At 35.6% G+C, this 25,041-nt stretch overlaps 1 protein-coding gene across 1 annotated transcript in view; it reads left to right on the top strand.

Annotated features, from left to right (window-relative positions):
• EMC2 (ER membrane protein complex subunit 2) overlaps window positions 1-25,041 on the top strand; it is a 57,165-nt gene that overhangs the window by 17,563 nt on the left and 14,561 nt on the right. The window contains exons 6-11 of the mRNA XM_072330401.1: window positions 8,514-8,599; window positions 8,771-8,830; window positions 11,149-11,230; window positions 12,362-12,472; window positions 14,050-14,154; window positions 20,479-20,565. Coding sequence (XP_072186502.1) covers window positions 8,514-8,599; window positions 8,771-8,830; window positions 11,149-11,230; window positions 12,362-12,472; window positions 14,050-14,154; window positions 20,479-20,565 — 531 coding nt within the window. The remainder of the gene's footprint in view (window positions 1-8,513; window positions 8,600-8,770; window positions 8,831-11,148; window positions 11,231-12,361; window positions 12,473-14,049; window positions 14,155-20,478; window positions 20,566-25,041) is intronic.

Below are 25,041 nucleotides of genomic sequence, written 5' to 3'. Positions count from 1 at the left end.
TATTGAGCATAATTTATATCAGGCTGTGGGAGAGAAAACACAACTTCTAGCTGTTGTTCCTCATGGCTGTAGTGTTGTGGGAAATGGTCAGGAAGCAGGGAGGTTCCTTTCTTTTCTGAGTTGCACCCAGGTGGTGAGTAGGGCAAGGAAAGAACATCCCAAAAGAAAAGAGTGAAAAGGGAAGAAAGCAGAATCGTGAGGCCCAGAGGGAGAGGGACAAGTACAGAAAAGTTAGGTGGTTAGTTAACAGATTGTAGGTATAGTGGAACAGGTGGTTTGAAGGGTAGATGGGAGATCAGGAAGGAGCGATTTGTATTAACATTTTAGTCTAGTTTTATTGTTTGTTTGTTTGTTTTCTTATTATTTATTTATTTATTTTTAATAAAAATAACACTTTACTTTGAAGCACTTGTTTTCCTCTGTCAATAAACAGCTTTGAGACCTACTGGTAGAAGTTGTCTCATTTCGTATAGCACCTGGTATGTACTAGATCTGTCAGTAACTGTTTAGGCTCGAATAATGAAGGCATATACCAAGTAAGCAATTCTGCAGTTCTGTTATTTCACTAAAGAGAACACAGGTTTACTTTGTATCTCCTGAGGATAATGCTGAAGACTAAGGTATGCTGCTTTAAAAATGCCAGAAAATGCAAACTCTTAAAATGACCAGTTGTCTTTTGAGTTATTAGGTAATATTGAGCTGTATTGATTAAGATAATACAGGCTAAAATTTTATATAGCTTTGCAATATAAAATTTAATGGTGCATTTAATCCCCAGTTATTTTTAATTTGTATGCTGATCTTCACAGTGTTTTCAGTGCCTTCATTAGTGCTCTTCATACTACAGCAGCAGTTATATTTTGGATAAGTTTTGTAAAATGTAATGAGAAATCTGCTCGGAAATTGACATATCCATATTTTTCTATTTGATACTCAAGACCTAATTTCTTGGGATGAGGTTTTTACATAAGAATTTTGCAAATTAAAATAGTATCTTGAGTGGTTTTCTATTTCTTGCTTGTCTACAGCATCCACGTCAAATGAAACAGTACTGCCATTTTACATGTGGAGAGCAGATGAAAACACAGCTCTGCTGAATTGTTTAGGACTCAGTTTCGGAGTAGAAGGCTTTCTAATTTTGCCAGTGATCTCAATTTTGTAATGGATTTTAAATGATAATATAATTTTTAAACCATGTGTATCAAATTAAGCTGAATACATTTTTGCATTAGTGTATCCTGGCAAGGGTTTCTGCTTTTGGGGAGTAATTTGCACAAACATCCATCTATTTTGATAAAACAGCTAAGTATTTTTGTGAATTAAGCCCTTCTTTAGATGGCTTGTTCAGAAGAGCAAGGAAGACTAATGGTGAAAAAGAAACTGAGATCAAATGTCCAAATCTTGGACTGTTGTCTAAACCACTCCACTGTCATCCTAGTACAGCTGGAGTTTGTCACAATACTTCAGCTCAACCATCAAGAAGGTAGCAGAGCTCTAAGTCAAGAAAAAGGGAAAGTGAGATAAAACAGTTCTGCCTTGATTCTAATCCCCAGAAAATCTGATGTCTTTATTGGCATGATTCTTGCCACTTTTTCAGATAAGCTTTTAATACAAGAAGACACTGTATATGCTTGCTTAGCTTAGGGTATGTGGATAATCTCATTACCTTCATGGTCTAGTAAAATAATTGTGGCTCACTGAATGAAGAATTAAAAACAGAGTTTAAAGAACAAAACAGTAAATTACGTAAGAACCTGGAAAGACCATGGCTTCACCCTGAACACTAACAGCTCTGTTTCCAGGAACGATCAACAACAAATACATGTATTTCACACTAATTAACACACTTCGGTAGTATGTTGAGATTCTTCTATTAGCCAAGCTATCTTGAGATGTCTGGAGACATGTTGGAGTCCAGATAGCAGGAAAAAAATCAGAGTAAAATCTTAGGATTGTATAGCATCTAAAAAGGCAAGAATTAGATATCATAAATAGCTTCCTAGCTTTCTTTTTTTATCATTGTGTATTTTTACCACCTTGACTTTATAAGTAACTTTTTTCCAACTGCTTGTCTTCATAGATCAAGGTAAGAGTAATGAGAACTGTCTGAACAGTGGTACTTATTTATAGTGTGAACAGTGATAATTCTTTACAATTCCTGCAGTAACAGTGCATTCATTTTGAAGAGACCTCCGTTGAAGTTCTTCCAGATTTGTATGTTTGTCTACTGGAGGCTTTTAAGTTTGAAAAAGGAAAATTGCTTACCAGATGAAATACCTGCTAATAGAGTTTTGTGAGGTCACATGTATGTTTCATCATAGATGTTGATGGCCGTGCTGGGAAAGTTGCAGCTAGTCCCAGGTTTAGGTTTGTATGGTGGTAGGCTTAAGGGGAGTTGAAGAAGAAAGTTTGGCACTGTGCCTGACACAGGATGGAGTTAGTGAGAGATATGAAGAGCTGCAGCTGCTTCTTTGGATAGTCCCCAAGGAGATCTGGTGATTAAACTGGGGGGTGCAGAACAGGGATCCTGAAGAAAAGTTTTCATCTTCTGACAGTTGGAGCATCGTCTGCCTCTGTGAAACTTGCTTTCCTTCTTGTTTAATCACAGTGAGCTGAGATAGGGGAGTGCATTCCAGCATTTTTCCCATGTTTTCCTTTTGTGGGTGTTGCATTTTTTTTTATTTTTCTTTTTAACCTTAGTGGAGATTTTGTTTCTTGAAATAAAGTATTTGAAGACATAAGAACAGCTATCCTGAATTTGTGCCAAAAGTGCATTTAGCTTGTCCTATTTTGACAGTGACCAATAGCAGATACTGGAAGAAGTGTATAGGAACTGGGCAATCATACGTTATACTCTAGTCTGCTTTGCCAGTTTCTATTAATCTTTATGTTATGGTTTTCCTGTGCCAGAAGTGGTAACTATATATTTTATAGCTCTTCATGAAGTTTTTGCATAGATTTTTTTTTACCTGCCTTTTGAACTTGTATAAATTTGTAATAAATTCAGTGTGCATGTGTCCACAGTATCATTCAGCAATGAAATTTCATCATTTATTTGCTGATGGAGCAAATTTCTTTCTTTTCTTCTTACCCTTGTCTGCTATGATCAGCAGTTGTTTTCTGTTCACTTGGTTCATTCTTATTCATGATTTTATGGATCTTTTGTGATTTTCTTTCCTCTAAACTGAGAAGTCTTAATCTGTCGAGCAGTTCTTGTTGCCTTTCTGTGCCCTGAAATCCTGCTTCTTTCCAAGTGTCCTTTTTACTTTTATTTATTCTTTACATGAGGAAGGGGAGCGCATATCTGCAGTTAGTATTAAAAAGCAAGAGCATTATGGAATTCTACAACAGTTGCACTGTGTTCTTTTCTGATAATTCCAGCATCACTGGGTGTTTGGTTTTTAAGGGAAGATTTTCTGTATTGTCTTCTTTTAAGACATCTTCTAAACACTGAACTGGCATTTTATAGAACTGTTTATTGCAACTCCAGCATCATTCCCAACTGGCCAAATTCAGAGAGCTTTGCTGAGTACATTAAGTTAGTATTGTTTCACCCTTTATGCATGCTTCCCTTCATTTGGATCAAATTTCAAGGGCTGTTTATTCACGCTAGCATTTGTTCTTATGGATGTTATTCTTTGCAATTGACTTTTTTTCTTTAGACTTGAGTAACTCATTATCATCAATCAACTAGAGCCAGTCTGTGCTAGATCACTTAAAATGATGCTGAACATGTGACCGTGGGATTCTCTGTGCAGAGAACTGACTTTTCTGTGTTTGATATTTTCTAGCTACCTGTATACCATGCAAAGAACTGCCCTTATTACTCCAGGGCAGTTTCCTGTAGAACTGTTTGAGAGATCCTGTTGAAATTCTTTTTGAAATCAAAGCTTGGTTTTAAATGGTTCTTCATTGATCCAAACCATTAGCGACTACTTTGAAGAGCTCCAGTAGATCTGGGTAGCCTTACTTTTCATTTACATAAACTGTTCTTACTCTCCTTTAATAAATAACATTTTTTAATGTTTTCCAGTTCTAGGCCTGAGCTTTTCAACCTTTCTAGCTTCTACCAATTCGCTGTGTGCTGGTTGCAGCCACAATGTGCTAGTGTTGATTTACCTCTAGAACCCTATTAAACAACTGTGTTTGATATTGCTACTTGTGCTTTGACTATTCAAAACATAGTTGCTTCAAGTCAGAATCTCTGTTCCTGCATGGAATCACTTTCATGATTTGCCCTGATTTCAACTTTCTTCCACGGTTAACTTTAAAAAAGAAAAAAAGAAAAAGTAGGTCTGGTAACCGCATTTGTTATTGTGGTTGTATTCAGATTATGTGGCATTTTTTGACGTCTGTATAATTCCTTTAACTCCGTTGTAATTGTTTACACCTTTGTTTTAATTTGCTCTTTGCAATTTGAAGGAAAGTATTTTAATGTGTCTCTTAGACTAATGCACCTTGTCTGTGTTGTTAAATCATAAGACAACTTATGGTATGGTTTACTAATCAAATGCCGAAGCTGTTAAATGTTCAAATCTTCACTTTGAGTCTACTTAATGCCAATTAAAAGGAATCATAACAAATGGGAGATGAGTACTTGTGCCAGATTGGGGATTATTAGTCCGTTAGGAAGGTTTGTGGTTTAATAAATGTGACATACTAAAGTACCTCAGTCCAGATGATACTGATTAGGGTATAAGTGTTTCTTTAAGATGGCATATATCTTTCCATTAAGAATGCTGGATTTACAGAGTCAGCCAATAACCATTCCAATATTTTATTTTAAACGCTGGAAAATGGGCAGGGGGAATTCCATATTGTATGTTCTGTGCAGCCAAGCACTGCATATCTTATTGCAACACAGTAAGTTTTGTCTTTTGTTGTTGTTGTTATTTTTTTTTATTTAGGGTGGAAATAGATTCACTTTGTTTTTGTGTTGAATATTTCTCAGAAATCTCACTTTTGTGAAGAGCTGGGAAGGGAGATGTGAATGTCATTTTTCTGTCTTTTTTAACATAATTGTTGCAACTATTCGGTGTGCTCTGTAAATCCCAAAACAATCTCAGCTCGAGTTGTTAAAAATAGCTTTACTGATATTAAAAGAGGTAATGAGTTGCACGTATAAAATATGCCAGGTAAACCTATAGTATGGGTGAGACTGCCTTTTGTTTGGCAGAGTGACTGTTAGCATTGGGGTGGTTCTGAAGTAAAACAGTTCATTTAATTTGATGGAAGTAGAGAAGATGACACTCTGTGTGCCATTACTTAATCCACCCTCCTCAGGAAGCTGCCTGGACGTGAGTCCCAGTTCACTGAGGAGGAAGCTGTTGCACACAGGGACTCAGAGCATAAATCAGAGGAAGGATTAGAAGTTTACAGCATACAAAGTTGCCCACATCTGATTTTAGTGCAGGTCTTCTCATACCTGATTTTCTTAAAGCAGACACTCCTGGACTCATTGAATTTCATTATTTATAAATAATAAAAAACAAACAAACTGGTAGCGTTACGATATTTAAAGAGGAGCTAGAAAGTGTGATGGGAGAGTAGTCTGTGAATACAGCTAAAGCAGGTCTGTTTTGCTTCCAAGCCTTTATTTTTCAACCAGTCCTAAGATTCCTTGGGATCACAGATCTGAATAATCTGGATCTCTTCTGCTGAACACCTGCCTGCATGTATGTCTTTTGGCTCTGTGTTCAGAACATTTTTGTTAGAAAAGGAATTTTATGTGTGGTTTAGAAGCAAATAAACTCCATCAAGTGTATGCATAATTTGTCTTATTCTGAAGTGTTACCATCAGAACTTGGTGCTTTATCCCCTTACCCTTGATGTCTGATCACATTACATGACATGTTTGTTATAGGTAAACATCAGCTGAAATCTTTGATGAGGAATAGTTGTAGCTTGTCCTAAACTGACATCTCGTTGTTACAGTGATTTATGTTATTTGGGAGTATTGTGGTTAGGAAATAAAACAGCCATGGAGAGGATCTGTTTGCAGTCACTTTTAGAGGACTTCCTTTGCATGCAATTGAAGGATTTACATTAGAAATGAAATAGGAAGATGGCTCATTTGTAGAGCGTTACTGTTTGTCATTGCCAATTAAGTTGTCAGATGTGTTGATTTATTTTATATATTAAACAGATTATTCCAGTTCTCAGGCAGCTTAGTTTTGATCGGTCTCTTGATGGCTCTTTTTGCCCTTAAAATTCTGAAGATACCAACTGAATTTTCAGCCCAAAACTTATATTTGAAAGTAGCTAGTCTGTCACCTGGAAAAAACCTTCTGTCTTTGTAAGCCATAATTGCAGGCTGTGCTCCTTTGGCTTTCTAGGTGGTTATCCCACTCCCTCTTCTTTGGGGTTTCCTGCTCAGTGAGCTGTGGGTAATCCCAGCCCTGGGTGGGCAGTTTGACACTGCTGCAGCACTTCCCCCATGGCAGAGGTAATGATCTGCTTCATGAAACACTCTTCGTAAAATGTGATAGGGAGCCACTGAGTTGGTGTTTCGGGATTTGGGCTTTGTGTTTTTGGTTTAGTAATAGTAGCAGTTGATAAACAAGCTATCTGATTCTTGTTACACTAAAAAAAAAAAAAAACAACAAAAAACATTAAGAAGGTTTAACTATGCTGTTATCTTTCTTTTAAAAGCTCTCTAATAAAATAAACTGTATATTATTGCTGTAGTGATAAACGTGGTCAGCAGTTAAAACTTCGAGAGTCGGTTCTGGATTTTAGCCAGATGTCTCCCAGTAAAAGTAGAAAGATGAATGTCATTCCACAGGTTGCAGTTTGACAAAGACACAATGGCTAACAAAGTGAATGTGGGTAAACCCACTCTGCTGCCTGTATTCTAATTCTTATCATTTTTAGGGATTCTCTCTTTACCTCTGCTTTGTGTTTAAACTGAAGAGTGAGATATTTTTTCCTTGAATTATTTTCACTGCATTTGCAATGAATATATGTGCTTGAGGGAGGTGAAGAGGACAAACTTAAAGGATAGTATAAACCTACAGTTAGCATTAAAAACATGTCTGGTTATTCTGGTTTCTTATGTTACTGACCAGCTTGAAGTAGTTTACATAAATGATGCATGCACTTGCAGTGTTCTTCCAAGAGAAATGAATTTTGTCAAATGACATTTAAGGATAAGGAACTGTTTAAAAGAACAGACATTTAAAACACTGTAAAAATACAGAAACTCTTTCAGGGTATATGCGAGTGTAATCTTAGGAAGGTTCATCGTGAAGAAACTAATGTGAGTACTATCTGCTTTTGTGCAGTCAAGGCTTCTGTAAGACTATACCCAACTTAATAACCTCTCTGTAAGGAATGAAGTGGGATGAGAGTTACGAGGGTAATAAGCAATGGGACTGTATTACAGGAACGGTGTACAAGTTTTTCATGAATATTATTATCTCACAAAGAAAAGACATTGAAGTGTGTGTGTGCATGCAGATACATCATGCAAAACAGACCATCTGTCTTCTCATGTCTGACCACAGCAGTTGTGATCACCCAGGGAGCAGGGCTTATGAGCACAGCATTTGGCCCATAGTGCTCTTTGAGGCACGTTATGCTGGAATTTGGAACTGTTATTCTGTCAGATTCCAGATCTGATGACTTTCAGACTGGTGGAGGTGTATTGCTGTTTGCTCCAAACTCTGTCAGACTACTGGGAAGATGTCTTGGTTTGAATTACACCTTAAGTACTTGTAGAGGTCAGGAGACTGTGTTTAGAGAACTGTAACCAATGTGTTTTGGAGACTGGACTATAATAATTAGCTATTAAAATGCTGTGTATATTTTCTCCTGGTGGTCCATAACAAGTCTAATGGAGTTCAAAATTTCAGTATAGTATAATTATTAAGTCTTTGTTTTTACATTCTTAATGTTGAAATACATATTCTACCCACATATTGAAGTACTGCTGGCTTTTGCCAACAAAACAGCTTTTTTTATATTCTGTTTACACTGAAAGGCCTACTTTGTGCTCCAGAAGTGATGAGAAGCTTGTTTGTGCAGTTGGTGTATGTTCAACAGCAATTAAAGATGGCATTTAGCTCTTCAATGAGAATCTTTCAGAATGGCTGAAAGCCATATTTATACATTGGTGCCCAAGATGTATCTGTGGGATTCTCCAAAACTCAGTCACCACGTCTCCTCTGTAGTCTTGGACCTTGTGAATGACAAGGTGGGGGTCTCTGGAATGTCTGAAGATTAGCATCTCCTGCTGTTTTGTAATTATTAGAATCTGGACAGTCACTTATTTGAATGAAATAATGCATACAGTTTGTGCCTCCGAAGAAAAGCATACATAATGTGATTGTAAGAAAAGGTTTTCAGTCTCTCAGTGGGATGTCATAGGGTATGTTTATAAACTCCAACCTAGCAGTTGTTCTGCAGTGGAATTCCACTGGTATTGAGATAATAATTTGCACAGTCAAATTGCTTTCTTTACAAAAACCCAGGGAATTATGAGACCCTAATCCTTTATTAATGTCAACCCATAGGCAGCAAGGAAGCGTAAGATTGCCATTCGAAAAGCCCAGGGGAAAAATCTTGAGGCCATCCGAGAGCTGAATGAGTATCTGGAACAGTGAGTGTCTCACAAGAATACAGATTGTGTTTTACTATTCTGATAAATCTTTTTAATTAAAATGGAATTTGCATTTGATTTATGCTTTTCCTTCCATGCTGGTCATTTACAGAATCCCTCTACACATTCTTTCCTTTTTGCCTTTTTGCCTCTCTTGTCTTTTCTGTACAGATTTGTTGGAGACCAGGAAGCTTGGCATGAACTTGCAGAGCTTTACATCAATGAACACGAGTAAGTCATTTGCAAAGTCTTCATAAAAAATGTTAAATAGAAATACATTCTGTGCAAGTGAAAAACCTCAGTGATTATTTTGAAGAACTGATGTTAGAAAGCATGAAGTCTCATTCACAGTATAACAAACTTTGTCAGGAAATAATTAACAGCCTTGTCAGACTGCTAGGACATTAACAAAGTATTTGATTTTAAAACAGAATTTAAATAATTACTTGTATGTTTCAGGCATTTATTAAATCCGTTATTTTTAATTAATGTTCTAAGCGTAGCAAAGAACAGCACATTTTCTTTAGTTTTTCTTTCAAGTGATGTTTTTTACTGGGTGTAGATTTTAAATTCTTTGCCTCTAAAAGCCACTGATCACACCAAACTGTGTGCAATACTCTTATTTTCAATTAGACTATCTCTGCAGGAACTTTCAGTAACCTTTAAGTAATAAATAAATAAAGCACGGATCCAAAGTCGGAGGAATTTGGTCGCCTGGGTACAAAACCCAGTGCAATCAAGAATGTTGGATGTTGTTGTAACTTGCTTATTGGATATTTAATGTTTTTGTTAGCTTTTTTTATTGCTGCAGTGACAGGAGGAAATCCCAGTGTGAGAGGATTAGCTCAAAGCCTTAGTGCAAGTTTTCTAATATCACAGTATTAATTCTAACCTCCACCCAAAGGCGTATCTTTTTCCCTCACTTCTTTAGTTCTTTGGCCCAGCCTGAATTATACCACATTGTTTCCTTCCTTCCTTTCTAGTAGTGAAAGAATCAGATTCTCCAGAAAGAAATAGCCTTTCTCACAGTGATGAAAAAATTATCCCTCATTGCCTCTCCTTCTAACCCATTCTTAAAGAAAGCGTCTCCTAAACTCTTTCAAATGCTGACTTAAGGAATAATTGAATGTTGAATATATGTATATGGTTAGAAATATATTTAAGCAGAGAAATCTCTTTGTGCATGATGCAATGGAGCAAACATCCATATTCCATTACAGTTTGTTTTGTTTTCTTTTGTTTTTTGCTATAGAATTTATTACAAAAATCGTATAATAAAACTTGAGAAAGAAATTGGTTTTGCTTGTATTTGCCTTGGGCTGTAATTCAGAAATAAAAAAGCTAAACTTGGCCCATTTCATTGAAAAAACTGACTGTGCTCACTATTACTTTGATGGGCATCATTTATTTTTATAATTATTTGGATGAAGATAAAAGAAAATGAATCTTGGCTAAAAAAGCAACTAATTGCTAATTGAGAAAAAGCAGTATCACAAATTCTGCCTTACAGCTGAATTCACCATGGTGTTACTATTGTTTACTATTGTTCATAAACATGCCTAAATTAACAAGATGTGTGTAATCCTCAGTTACACTTTTTGTTCTGATGAAAGGAGGGTAGTTTCTGTTAGAGAGTCAGATTATTATCCTTTTACCTCTAAATAAACATTTGAGATATATACCCGACAGTTACAAAAAAATCACTATTTGCTTGTTGTAGGAAATAAGATTTTACTGATTGTGTGATTTATTATTGTTGCTGAATTGCTTTCACACTGATCAAATCTGTCAACACTGGTGTTATAAACTTCGTGAATTTTAGCATCATGTCATTTAAGCCATGAGCATCAATGCTATCTCATCTGTACTATCCTACAAATTCTAAAGGAAACCCTGTTAGTTGAAAGATTGTGAAGCTAGATTTTTTATTAACCCAAACAAACATATAAAAATGTAATTTGCTTTGGAGGGTTTTCATTTAAAGAATAAGTACTAGATTTTTTTTTACAGTGATAACATGCTGCTATTTAGACTAGGGTAGTACTGTTTTCATATACGTATATTTAGACTGTCTGACTTTTACTACTGTTCTGAGGGCTTTTTGACCACACTTCTGTGGTTGGGTCTGAGTTGGTAGCTGTCTGATGATGTTAACCATGATCTGATATATAGTGTGGTGTATGAATCACCATGTAGCTGCAAAATCTTGTAGGAGGAAAAAAAAAAAAAAAGCTACTTTGTGTTGTGTTTTCTGTTATATAATGCCTGTTTCTGCATATTGCTTTTGTTAATAAGAAATGACACTTATTAGTAAAAAAGGCTAAATATTTATGCTTTCCATATATACTAAGACATTTTGTATATTTTTCACTGTTTTTAATGTAAAAAAATTTGTGGTTTCAAACATCAGTTAAAAATAAAACATTTCTTTACATTGTGAGTCATGAGAAGTTACAAAACAAGTAAGACTCCTTTTATTGTACTGTGAAGAAACCAAAGTAAGCTGTGTACTGTTTCATTTTTATGTTGCTGTTATTATATTTTTTCAGCTATGCAAAAGCAGCCTTCTGCTTAGAGGAGCTTATGATGACTAATCCACACAACCACTTATATTGTCAGCAATATGCTGAAGTGAGTATTTTTCTGAAAAATCAGTTATGTTTGAATAGATATTCTGGTTTTTTTTTGTGTTACTGAAGCGGTGAAAATGGAATAAAAATTGTTTACTTAATTTTTCCCTAGGAGATTTAAGACAGTGCATGGTGAATGTTAACTTCTCAAAGAACTTGCACGTTAAGAAAGCCATTTTGTTTCTCAGTGTGACTTAACTATAAATAATAGTGGCAGGAATTACTGAAGATAAAATATTCCTTTTAAATAGGCTGTTTTTGCACTTTTCAAATTAACTGTATTGGAAATTAAACTTTTCCACAATACTGGAAAACTATATAGCATAACTACGAAACTGTGATATATTATCTATTCTTGTGGAGCCAGATCTTGGAATCCTTCACATAGGAAATGTTGCTTGAAGGAGCACTCTCTGTGTGAAGAGAGGATCCATTGAAGTCATACGTCTAGCATTTTGGCCACTTGTAACCATTTTTCAGATGTGTGATATTTTTTTCCTAAATTATGCTTTAACTACTTGGAATGGATTTGATTTGTTTTGTTAGCAAGGATAAAATTGAGTTAGCATCAAAACTTGAAATTCTAGATAGCCTTGTGGTAGAAAAATTATGAAGCATGTCTTCTAATGGTTCTCTCTTTTTGTTGCTTTAATAGCAGTCAAAATTAATAGAAAAACAATGTAGCGATCTTTAAACTTTGTGTACTATTTTTCAGTTAAATAGCTAATGAAAGACAATGTGCTGTGTACTGCTGTAATGCTATGCTGAAGGAATTTAGAGTTAGTACAGGTTTGTAACAGTCAGAATATAGGTTTAGATTGAAAGTCCATTGCAGTTTCATAAGAGACTATCCCAAGATTCTAAGTATTGAAAGTGCAAGATAATCACTTTCTATTTGTATAGCAGCTGATTTAAATTAATGCCGGCTTTTCCCCACAGTTAAATATTTTTACATTAATTCACTAAAAAGTATTCAGGTTTTTCCCAAGCCAGTGTTTGGCCTTTGGTAGAACTCACCTGGAATATCATGTCAAACAGACCTGACATGAAGTTTCGTAGTATCTTTGAATCAAGAGTGAATGCCTGAAAATATGGATGATGTGCAACTTTCAGGAGCCTATTGTTTTTACAGGTTAAATATACTCAAGGGGGGCTTGAAAACCTAGAGCTATCAAGAAAATATTTTGCACAAGCACTGAAACTTAACAACAGAAATATGAGAGCTTTGTTTGGCCTTTACATGGTGAGTCTGATTATTTTTTTTCCCCCCCCCGGGTTATCATTTTTGTGTGCTTTAATGCGTATATATCACCCTTTGGTGTGTTCTGTATTTGATTCTTTTTGATATAACATGGTGTTTAATAACACTGTTAATAATCCAAACTATGGAATAGGAACAGCATTATGCCAGTGACTAAAAGTGATAAAAGTTATTAAAGCTGGTTTCGGTATTCCAGTATGTGTATCTTGATTCCCAGTCCCAAGCAGGGTAATGATACTTCATTAAATCAGTTTTCAAAGCATTTTATTAGGAAGTTTAAACTGTAGTTTTCAGTTGCTTTTGAAAATGTTTTCCTATGGAAACAAAGTCTTGGTTTCCTGTGCTTTCCATATATATATTCAAACTTTTTTGTTTTTACTTTTTGTTCTACATGTCTTCACATCATTTGATCATTGATTGATATAGCCATCTTCCAAGTTTAACTATCTTAAACTATCAAACCACCCTTCAAGTCGATTTCCTGAAAGATCGGTTCATTTTTTAAATATTTATCATCTTTATTATTTGTAAGAATTTTCCTTTATGTCAAGCCCTTTTGGGCTTTAGTGGTCCCAGAGGCTTCAGCTGCACAATGCTGGTAGGTGACTAAGGCTAATCCATCTTCATCCACTTTAGATGGCTGTAAATCCCCATGTTTATGAATTCAGTTGTGCCCCAATGTAATTTCAACACCAGATCCCAACTCACTTCTGTTATCTATATAGTGTAATGCCTTAGTGACAAGCATAGCATATGCTAGTTCTTTTATACTTAACAGACAGGATCACCAGTTGGCAGCAAAATTTCCTCAGCAAAGTCCTCTTACACAGTATCAGACAATAAAATCTGCATTATTTTCCATGCCCTTGCTGGAGATAAATACACATCTGTGCATATTTTTTTTAAGGTTATTAGAGCTGTGCTGTTTTCTTCCCCTTTCTCCCTTAGCAGTCTCCTCAGGGGATAACCTTTCTGATTTCTATGGTTATTTTACATTGAGTAATACTTAGACCAATCACTGGAGCATTACATTAATTTAGAAATGCATTGAGAATAGGCATTTTCTGCAACTTGAAGAAGCTGATCAGTGCATTTCTGGTCTGTCTTCTCAGTTGAAGTGTTTTTAAGCTGTAAGTCTAGCCCATTTTTTCCACAGAATTACAAACATTAATGCAAGAAGGCAACTTCTTGAAAGGGATTTAAAATCACACACTTCTCTGCAGGATGGTGAACCTGCTGGTACCAGGATGCCATTGGCCTTCTTGGCCACCTGGGCATGCTGCTGGCTCATATTCAGCCAACTTTCCATCAGCACACCAACTGTCCATCAGTACACCAAAAATTAGCTGATTATGTCCGGATTCTGTTCTTAACTCAGTACCTAACTGGACTTAAGTCTGGTTTAGTGAATTAGAACAAAAAGTAGTTTAAATAGTTTAGTTAATGCTTAATTGGATGCCGTCTACCAGTTTTTAGTAGTTTTTACTTACTTATTTATTTTCATGCACATACATTTCTTAATTATACTGCTTTTCTGCTTTTTTTTTTTTTTTTGCTAGTCTGCGAGCCATATTGCCTCCAATCCAAAAGCAAGTGCAAAAATGAAAAAAGATAATATAAAATATGCCAGCTGGGCAGCGAATCAAATAAATAGAGCCTACCAGGTTAGTATCTAATTATTTTCTGATGCTGCTAATATTCTCCGTTGTTCTTTCCTGCACTTTAATTAACTGCTGTTCAGTGGGTTAGATGTGATAGGTGTAAATTGGTGTCATTTGTTTGAGTTTCCTGCATTCTACTTGTTTGTCTCCCTGGAAACCTAAATTAATAAAAAGTTGATACTTTACAGTTATTAATTTATATTACTTATAAGCTTTATACATTTCTTTTTAAATTAAATGGTTACTGCATGTATATTCTTGTAATGCTGACTTGAAAGACTGAGTTCTAAAGTTAAGTTTTTAAATTAAATTTTGTATGTCTCAATTTTTAAAATTACTAGTTATCGCTTCTTTACTAGAAATCAAATTAAAATTTACAATTTTGTTTCCTTTCAATTTAATCTTAAGGAATATTATTATTAAAATCATATTTTAAGTAGAATAGAATAGTTCAGTTGAAATAGGCTTTCAAAGGTCATCCAGTTCAACTGCCTAATCAACAGTTAAAGCACTTTTGTGAGGGCATTGCCTCTTGATTCAGGTTGGGTGTTAGGAAATATTACTTTTCCCACAGGGTGGTCAGGTGCTGGAATGGGCTGTCCAGGGAGGTGGTGAAGTCACTGTCCCTGGAGATGTTCAAGAAGTGTTTAGATGGTGTACTGAAGGAGGTGGTGGTAAATATTGGTGATAGGCAGATGGTTGGACTGGATGATCTTAGAGGTCTTTTCCAACCTTGATGATTCTGTGGTGTAGCGAGAACTATTGGTGATGGGTGGACAGCTGGACTGGATGATCTTGTAGGTTTTTTCCAGCCTTAGTGATTCTACATTTGTGTGTTCCTAATAATTACCTTAGGATCTACAATTGAAGCTTGGTTTATCTGTAAAGCTGTGAAAGTTTAGACTTTTTAGGCCATGTTCAAAGCTTACGAAAGTCATCAGGAATCTCTTCAGGTAATTGAGAAGTCATGAATAAGCATTTAGATTTACTTTTGTTCACTTGTTTTTTCTCTGCAAATGTGAAAGAAAATGTGCTTTAGATAATAGGTTCTTCTGTCGTTCCATCCCAAACATACTATGCCTATTTAACTTCCTTACAGATATTAGTGATCTAGCAATCAAAGCTTATGTTTGTGAGCTTTATCATCTGTAACGGATGTTCCAGTTCTTCCCAGAACTCTTTTTTTCTGAGCAAAAATGTTGGATTTAAATGAAGAGACTTTACTTGCATATATTGTTCATTTCTGTCCGTAATATTTCAGAATCCAGTAGTTATTTTACTGCTGCTGTTCAAAGTTAATTCTGCCAAGTGGCTTTTTGACCAGCTTCATCTATTACAGAATTAAATCGGGATTTTCTTTTATGACCAGCACAGTTTTCTTAATATTGTTGTGTTAATCTACTGCCAAAAGTACAGCTTTTGTGGCTGATGTGCTCTTGATGTATTACAATTTTTAAGTAGTTTCCATGTCCCCTGATTAAGTCTATAGTTTCTGACTGTACTTTACTGTGAAGAATATCTCTTTAGAAGCAGTTTTGTAGGAAATATGTTGCATCTTGAGGATATGTTAAGATTTTTCTACTTGTCTGCGTAAGCTTTCTTTCTCTGTTTTACTGTTTAAATTACTCTTTACTCTTGATTAATCAACCATGTACCTGTTCACAGCAATAAGGTGTGTACGAATTACAACCGCCATCTCATTTCCCATAAATAAGCATGACTTCTTTTGAGTTCACTATGTCTCGTGTTCTAGTAAGAATGTTACTGATGGAAAACATAAGTGTATCAGGATTTATGAGAAAAAGCAAAATTAAAGATTGAAGAGCAGAATACACACTAGATTTGCCATTGTCAGAATAAGACAAATTTTAAAAGATGTCTAAATTTTAAGTGGAAACAATTATTCCATGTTTTACTTCTTAATAAAACAATCTCTTTACCTTGGGGGGGGATTGAACATATGTTTTAAGGAAGTATTATGACTAAAGTTTCTGGTTGAAAGTGCGATTAGACATCCCTTAGCTTCTTCTGGGAAATGGCCTCCTTCATGGTACATCAGAATGAGAGTATAAAGTCAGTGTCACCCGTGGGTTGGTGGTATACCAAGGTTAAGACCTATAAAGGCATCTCCATATTCCCATTATAATGAATGTGTAAATGATGGTTTGTAGTTACTTAAATCAGAGTGAAATAATCTTTTTATTTTATTATTATTATTCCTCCCCGTGGCTTTCTGTTAACATCACAATCTCTAAGGAAATTTAAGTACTTGTGTTGTTCTTAGAATTTTTTACTGGGAAGCATACTTTCAGTGTTTCTGTGAAATTACTTTGGAATTTATGTGAAGAATATTTGGTTGATGCTTAGCAGCACGGGTCACATTAAGAAAACTAATATTAAAACACATGTCATGAGTTCTTTGACTTAATACTTTTGTGATGCATTGCATAGTTTAACTGCTCATTTTAGCTGTTTGGAACATAAAGTGACAAACATCATATCCAACTAGAATTTCAGAGGGAGTTTAGCTATGTAGAAAATCATATCTATTCAGCCTAGAATTTGGTGAGTAACTCATGTGGACACACCCTTCATCTTCAGAGTACCACCAGAAGCTGTAGTGACCACTACTGAGCTTGTTGCTCTGGCATGACTGCAGAGGGCTTGGCCACTCCAGTTTTTATGTCAGGGACTTACAGCACCCGACTGCTACACCAAATAGTGTTTGGTGATGTAGTAGGTGGGTAGCAGTTTCCTCTACGAGTCAGTACTGATGTGTTGCTCCCCTGGTTTGTTGAGTGGTTGGAAATTGTCATCTGTCACTATGACATCATCTTTCAGACATAAGGATGAAACCTCTGTGGCATTTGCAAGTGAAAGCCCTCACAGGCTCCCTCCATTAGTGGAGGATTGTCTAGCCAGGTTATAAGCTAGTTACTTATATTGTCTCTATAAATTCTCCTCACTTTTCCACATGTTATCCAAAGCTCTCTGCAAAGTGAAATGAGACCATTATAAGCCTGTTGAGCTTGGCATCAACTTGTTTTATTAGTTGGACCTTCCTACGCTGTTGAATGCAGTTTTTCCTTGAGTCATGTTCTAGAAAATGAGATGCATTTAGAATCCTGACGTGGGTGCCAAGTCAAATTATGTGCATTTGTGACTTCAAAATCTGCAGTACACCAGCAGTACGCATAGTAATTTTGAAAACCTACTTTATTTTTTTTCAATTCAGCACTGGCCATAATAGCATGGGGGTTTTTTTGTTTGTTTTGTTTTTCGTACCATTTACTTGAAGTATTTTCACTGCTTCTTTCAGTTTAGTTTATTCTGTAACAGGTAGTTTCCTTTGGCACTTCATTTTTGCTTTTCCTGTGCATTCTTGTTTGAAATCCGAGGAATGCTTTAGTTTATTGTCTTTTTAAAAATCAATATTTGTGTGTAAAAAGAAGAACATATTTTTGCCTTTGCCAGACTGTAAAACAGTGTTTTTATGGAAAAAAATTAAAAATATATCATAAAAATAGTTAAGGGTATTTTGGTTTGGTTTGGGGTTGTGGTGTTAACTTTTGGGTTTCTGATGAGTATCAAATAGCTGTGCTTTATGTGGTTAGTATTTTGATGTTATATGTCTAGCCTTGCATGTTGACTACTACTTCTCATCTATGCCTAACTTGAGAGATGAAGAAGACAGAAAAGGTTTTGTAGCTAGGGCTGCTGCTTGCAGCTGGAACTGCTGGCTGCTAACACCGTCATTCTGTAGGCCGCTTGAGTTTAATTGACTGAGTGAAAAGAAAAAAAAAAATACAGAAATACTGATTATTTGAAGAACTGTTATAAATTCAAGCTTAGTTTTGCATTGCTTTATCACTGGAAAACTCTGGATTATTCAGTTTCTGCTGATCCTGTGAAGAAGCCTATCATTCTTGTGACTGAGAACAAGTCCCACTGTTACTTTAACATTGGAACAAATTGTGGCTACCTCTGGTGCTCTTCAATTAAGTAATTAGTTTAACATGTCCTCTGGTAGAAGCATTTCAGCAGAGGCAGGGAAGTTTGATTAATGCTCACAAAAATCTTAATGTGATCCTACTTGTAGTAGTTTTTCAGATATATAGTGCCTTTTGGTACATTGCTTAATTCTTCTGTGTTAGCAATCCATGTGGTATTTATGGTTGGAGAAGTGATTTTGTTACAAGCCATTTGGGAAACAGAAAATTAAATCTTGATTTTAAGAAATGGATTCCGGTTCAATCAGTCAAATTGCTGTGTAATGGCAGAATAGACAAAATAATTGTTCGTCGGGGTAAATTTGAAGTGATTGGATGTCCAAGTATACTTGTGTTTGTTATGATGCAGAGTTTGATTTTACTTGTTCAGTTTAAAGTAAACGTCAATATCATGAAAGCAGGCACTCCTGAAACTAACAAGTAGTGTTTTTAAGCTAATATCTTGTGTCAGTTTTGTTTTCAGCGTCTCTAAAGAGAAGTAAATACGATTCTTATTTGCAAGCTTTCCTCTGCCTGCTCTCCGTATGTCCTGCCAAACGTGATGTTTGACCACAGTGTATTCAGGCTCCAGTGTTTCTTTATGTTGTTTTGGAAGTGCTTGAATAAGAAACAATGCTTCTGACAAGGATTTTGTGTTCTGGTTTTACATGTACTTGTTTCGATGAAAGGGCTTGGAACTGCCGAAGTATCAGCTTAGGACTCTTCTTGTTTAGTTTGAAGAAAAAGAGGGCACAGTACTAAGTTCAGATTAAAAATAAAAATTACTTCTCTTGCCTGGGAGAGTCTAAAGAAATCTTTGATTTGTCATGATGTAGAATATTGACAGCAACAGCACAAAACCATGGCACCTCTAAAGTTGACTATTGCAGGTCATTATGAAAACTTTGCAACCTGGAAAATGGTACGTTCACTGCTTTTACTCTAGCAGTATGCCAGTTCATCTTCTGAAAATACGAAATATGAAAATATGGAGTTTTCAGTATGTCTCCTATGTCACAATAACTAAATTTCATTCTCCTGTTTAATGTGAAATATCTTTTCATTTACTGTACTGAAGCTGTTTCTTCAAGATCAGCACTGATATGGAGTCCCGCTGTTAAATTGTAGGCAAGGGGTCAAAAGCAGGTTAACAGGTCGTGCAGCTTGTTGCTGGTGTGATTTTACCTGGGTCTGATGACTTAATCTTTCTTAACAGGTCATGAAGAGTTTGCTAAATTAAGTTAATTACAACAGAGAAGGGGCACATTATAAATCAAGGACAAACTATTCAAGACAGCAGTGGTATTTGAAATAAGAAACATAAACACTCAATAAATTTTCGATTTTAGATGTTAACAATTAGGCAAATAATAGACTGTTTTACTAACAGCAAGTTACAGTTACTGCTTCTGTAGTTTCGTTACCACTCCAGCCCCAAATGCAAAACTTTTAAAATGAAGGTATATTAGAAATGATTGAGAGTTTTGTTTGACTGAAGACCAGCATAGTCAATAAATCCACTGTTCTTGATGCGACTGATGAGTGATGGGAGCCATCACTACAGTTGGAATACTCCTTTTGAAGTTAGCATGGGGTAATCAGCAGCTCCTCCCCTTCTTAGCTTTCCTTTCCCAAACTTGGCTGCACATATCTCAGAGACTCGAAATCCATAACACTGGAAAATAGTATCTAAAAAGCTGTATTTTTCATTGTTATCAAGTCAGAGTTTATTTCAGATGCTCTCTGAAATTGCTGTTGTAGCAGTAGGTTACAGTCAAACATGAGGGAATCACTTCACTTACTTTGAACCAAAAAAAGTAATTATAGCATGACTGCATTGATCTGTAGTAGATTTTTCTTGGTCTCACTGCAACTAGAATAGAAAATAGATTATATTTGTAATTTAAATAGTAGCAAGACTTGGACTTGATACTTAAGCTAATCTGTTTTCACTCACATCAAAAAATAAGTCAAATAAAATTCATGTTAAAGCTCACAGAGCAAACACAACAACAGGAAGATCTCTGTCATTAGAGAAATATTAATTTTCAAAGTGGACTGTTTGTTAGTACTCAGTATTAACTTCGGAGCAAGTGATTGAAATTAAGGTTTCTGTTATTTTTTCATTGATTACTGGAGGAAGGATGATATAACTTTTGTAGTAGTAAAAGTGATGAGATTTAGTGCAACATTAAAGAGGCTGTTCTTTTAACTTTGTAGTAAATACAGTTAATAATTTTTAGCGCTTTTTCTGTCATACTTAATGCTTAGAACCTTTACTTGCACAGAATATTTTCTTATAAGTGAAGAATATATATTTATTTGCTTATTTTTTTAGTTTGCAGGTCGCAGTAAGAAAGAAACTAAATACTCCCTGAAAGCAGTGGAAGACATGTTGGAGACCCTGCAAATCACTCAGTCTTAGGTTGGCACAAAGAGATCCAATATTAAATTTTCAGATTCTTTGATCAAACTTTAATAACTTATGGGTTATGTTACTCCAGTGCTGTTAAAAATTAATTTTCTATTGATTTATGTGGCTGTCTAAAATTACATTTTCTGGGAATTAAAATGCCTATTTATTGCTGCTATCTGAAATGTGATGAATACCCACTGAAATGAGTAACTTGTCAAAGCAGATGACATAAAGAAATGTAATGAGTTGCACAACAGTCCCTTTAGGTTTTGTATGTACAGTACCTGCTTTTAAGCCATAATTTGTAGAAATAAACTTGTTAAATGGCTAAAAGGAATTACAGTGATTTATTGGACTTGTCAATGGAAGCTACAAATTTACATATGGAGATTAATAACATATGTTAGAAAATTTTATCTTACTTGAATATTTAAGAGTTAAAGCATGCTATGGATGTATACTTTGTTAACTATTTACTATACAAGAAGAGATTATTTTGCACTAATAGATTTTATTAGAGGAAAACATTAATGATTTTATGAATTGATTGATATCTGGTATTGTAGAAATGGAGAAAACTGTTTTGTATACTTTTCTTCAGAGTGTCTCCTATATTGGCTTACAGCCAAAGACATTTGTCTCTGTGGCTTTCTGGGCAAGTGCTTCCATGTCTACTGAGTTCTCCAATCAGTATATACATGTGCTTTTTTTTTTCTTTTTTTCTTTCTTTCTTTCTTTTTAACTCCTTCTTTGTGTCCTTTGTTGTACATATGTTCCACATCATGAATTTAAAAACCATCTGAATACAGGGAATGCTTGCTGGTCTGTTCTGATTTTGGACCTACGGTACTGCTGTAAGCTATGGCATGGGAGTTTCTCCACAGTAAACAGGTTTTCCTGCACTGTAAGGATGAGACAGTTTGTTCTACTGCTTTGTACTTAACTGAAAAGAATGCAAGTATTTTTACAGCCATAAGCATGAAAGATCTAATGCACTGTAAATGTGTGTTGTATTTGTCTTTTGGGATCTTGACTCTTTACTCAGGTGACTAACCAGCCACCTTAATCCATAGATTTTGCAATTCTGGTAATTTTGACTTGTGCTCCCGCTGTCAACACAGCTACCATTCATTTATCACAGCTTCAGTCAGGTTACATAACAGTAATGTGCAGGCCTGGCAGATTCTAATAAAAATAATTACAGTGTAATTTTCCTGATTGTTGCTAGCACCCAGCTGATCAGATCTCCAAGTTTAAACTGCCTTATCTATATAGGTGTGTAGGTTAAAGTCTGTGCATTGAAATGTCCATTTTATGGCCTTGGGATTGGAGTAATAAAGCTGAGCTCTTGCTTAAAAACAGAGCATGAACAAAAACTTGAAAATGGTGGTTGTATGACTTTGTGCCTTTAGGAAACATAAGATCTCATTCTTAGTATCTATAAAATAGATAAGCAGTGAATAATGATGGTGTGACAGGATGGGTGCTGTGCCCTGAGAGTAAATTGTGTCTATAATCTTACATTAACTTGTTTCAGTCCTTAGGAATTACAAAAATGCTGTATTATTATTAAATTACCTAGTTTTAACAAGCAGAAAAGGTACAGATCCTTTTGTAATGTTATTTTCAGGTCAGTTATTGAATTAATGTTTGCAGATAGATTACGTATATTTCAGGCGGAAAACCAAGTGAATCTCATACGTGAGCCTACTTTAAGTTTCAGATTTCTACTCTTTTACTGTATGAGTGTGCCATCTAGAGTTTTAAATCCTCAGTAGTTTTTCTTTTACCTACATCTCCAATAATTTCATTGTATTCTAAAATGAAAAATGATGGGAAGCTGTACTGTAGAATTCACTTAGTCTGAGCAGTTCAGTAACCAGAGTTTATTCAGTGTAGTTGGTACTTAGCCTCATATTGTATTCCCTTCCTAAATGTAAATCTATCTGTGGTTTTTACTGAAAGTGTTACAGTAGATGCTGTAGCATAGAGAAGCTTAAGTTGATCTTTTGAGTTTGAAGCACAGTAGAAGATCATATTGTAAAGCTTCACGTTGAGAGTTCTCAGACTGATCTGTATAAAGTGATTAATGCTATCAAAGTATTTCACTGTGTGGAATTTATAATGATGAACAGCTCACATATATTTGTCACTTGTGCAATGAGTTTGAGTTATGCAGCTGAGGTTTATGAGACTAACTCCAAGGTACTGAAAAAGGAAAAAAAAAAAAATAAAAAAAAAAAAAGGCAATGCTGAATTATTGTGTGTCAGGAAACTGGTTCTGGAAAGTGTTGCATCTAATGCTTTGTTCTGAGGCAACTTATAACAAGGAATTTAAATGCAAGTCTTAGACATTCTGTAAAGATGTTTCAGAGGTTTGTTGGCAAATGTTATCTTGTTGACCACTTCAAAACTTCTAGCCTTGATTACTGCTAAGGATCTTTCTCATGCTCTCTGATTTGTGCTTATGTTTTGGAACAACTCTTACGTAGTAGCGTTTACAAATTATCCTAGCAAATACTCATGGTGTATTTATATTTACTTCAAAAATAAATTACTCCTATAAAAAAAATGCATGAGCAGCCTTTCATGCATCTATTGAGTTGCAGCAATGGAAATACAGTTTTGTTTCTGTATTTAAATGAAAAGCATCTGACTACACTTGTTCACAGAGGAAAGAACTGTGTGAAATGCCCTGCACTTTCAGCAAGTAAGGGGTACAGAAATGAAACTGATAGAATGTGATCTTTATAGAATTCAGTTTCCAGTCCAACTCAGTGATTTTGTAATTGGTCGTTGGTGCTGTCTTGTGTTAAAGAATGTCTCCAAAGAATGGGTTACTTAGTTAACAAATGAATTTGATTATATTCCCTATTGTGCTCTGACAGCAACAAATGCTACATAAAAATATTATCAAGTATGCCGTCTCCTCTTTCCAGAATAAAAGGCTGTGCATTGTTCCAGTTAACAGAAAAACACTGAGGCCTTTGCAATTATCAGTATGTAGCAATTATTTGAATCTTTGTATTGCACATCCATACTTTAATAGTAGGCTTGATGTGGGGGGCGAAGTCATACCTGATGAAGGATTTGGTTCAGCTAGCAAATTCTGGTTCAGAAATTCGTAATACAAATTTCCACTGCCTTTTTAAAAATCTTTTTGTCTAAATGCTATACAGTTCATATTCTCTAGTTGAAAAAGTACTTCTTCAGAACATATCCCTAAATCTCGGAGATTTGGAGCCCAGAATATCTTGCAGTTACTATTGGAAACTGTTATTAGTCAACGGAGAACTTCCTCTTGGCAGCGTTGTATTTGTGATGGCATCCATGTTTGCTAGTCACTGCATTTACAGTGGAACTTGTGTTTCAGCCAGCTTTAGAAGGGAGGGGGAAAGGAAAGCAAATTAAACTTGACTTACTGGCATGAAATTGTTAGCTTCTTGTTACTTGCAGCCTCATCTTCCAAGAACACCAACTGTAGCTGTAGTCAGGTTTGCAATAATAATCCTTCTTGTAACTCAAGAGCTTCCATATATTTAGCTGTAAAACCAACACTCCATTAAAATCTAAAATATACCAATTTCAGTTAAACAGTGTTGTGCAATGTGCACTTATACTGGAACTCAGAGACAGAGCAGAACAACTCTCCCACCCTCACTCATGTTGGTGTTGGAGTAGGGGAGCATCAGAATAGTTGTTTAATGTTGGGACCTTTTTCCTCTAGGAAAGTAATACTGCTCTAAAGAGCGTTTCAAGACATAACATTACTCACATTGCTGACTGCTTGAACAGAACTTTAGGACTAACTATTATTTAATTACAGATATTTGAGTCTTTGTGGAGAATAAAGTACTTGATATTAGTCTTATCTGGAATGAGACTGGACCCAGAGGGACCTGTATCTTCTTAATAGGCACTAGCTGGAAGTTAGATTTAACCCAGGTGCTTGTTTTCTGAAATGGACAGTAATCTACCTGCCTCTTCACAAACAAACAAAAAACCTCAAGAACACACCAAAAAAACACCCACATCTGGTAAAGAGTTGTTTTTCAGGTGCTGTATATGAAATGGAAGATCTTTATCAGTAAATTTAATAGGTTATTTTTATATAATTTGTTCTGTGATTGGGAAGCCCTCCTTTCAATACAAAGCAGTGACAACCTTTGAATGCTGTCCTGAAATGCGGAAGGTCTAGAGAGCAGTGCAAAGACCTGTTCAGCCTATATGTCATACTAGAACTCTGTGGCAGGTCTGAAATGAAATGCCATTAGTCTGCATTTAGGATCATGCAGGTTAGTGTTCCTGGTGTGCAGGCACTGTGCCAGCTGAAAAGAGCTGAATAAGACCAGACCAGTACAGCCCAGAGTCTGCAGGGTGGGTGGCCAAAGCCCCAGCTCCTGATTCTCCACCCAGCCTTTAGCAGGCTTGCACATCACCATCAATCTGCCTGCAGGATTCTGCCCTTCTAGAGACTCTCATCGG

The sequence above is a fragment of the Excalfactoria chinensis genome, chromosome 2 (genome assembly GCF_039878825.1).
Source record: "Excalfactoria chinensis isolate bCotChi1 chromosome 2, bCotChi1.hap2, whole genome shotgun sequence".
Lineage (NCBI taxonomy): Eukaryota > Metazoa > Chordata > Aves > Galliformes > Phasianidae > Excalfactoria > Excalfactoria chinensis.
Note: the sequence above shows the minus strand (reverse complement) of the source record. Positions and strands in the feature narration are given on the sequence as shown.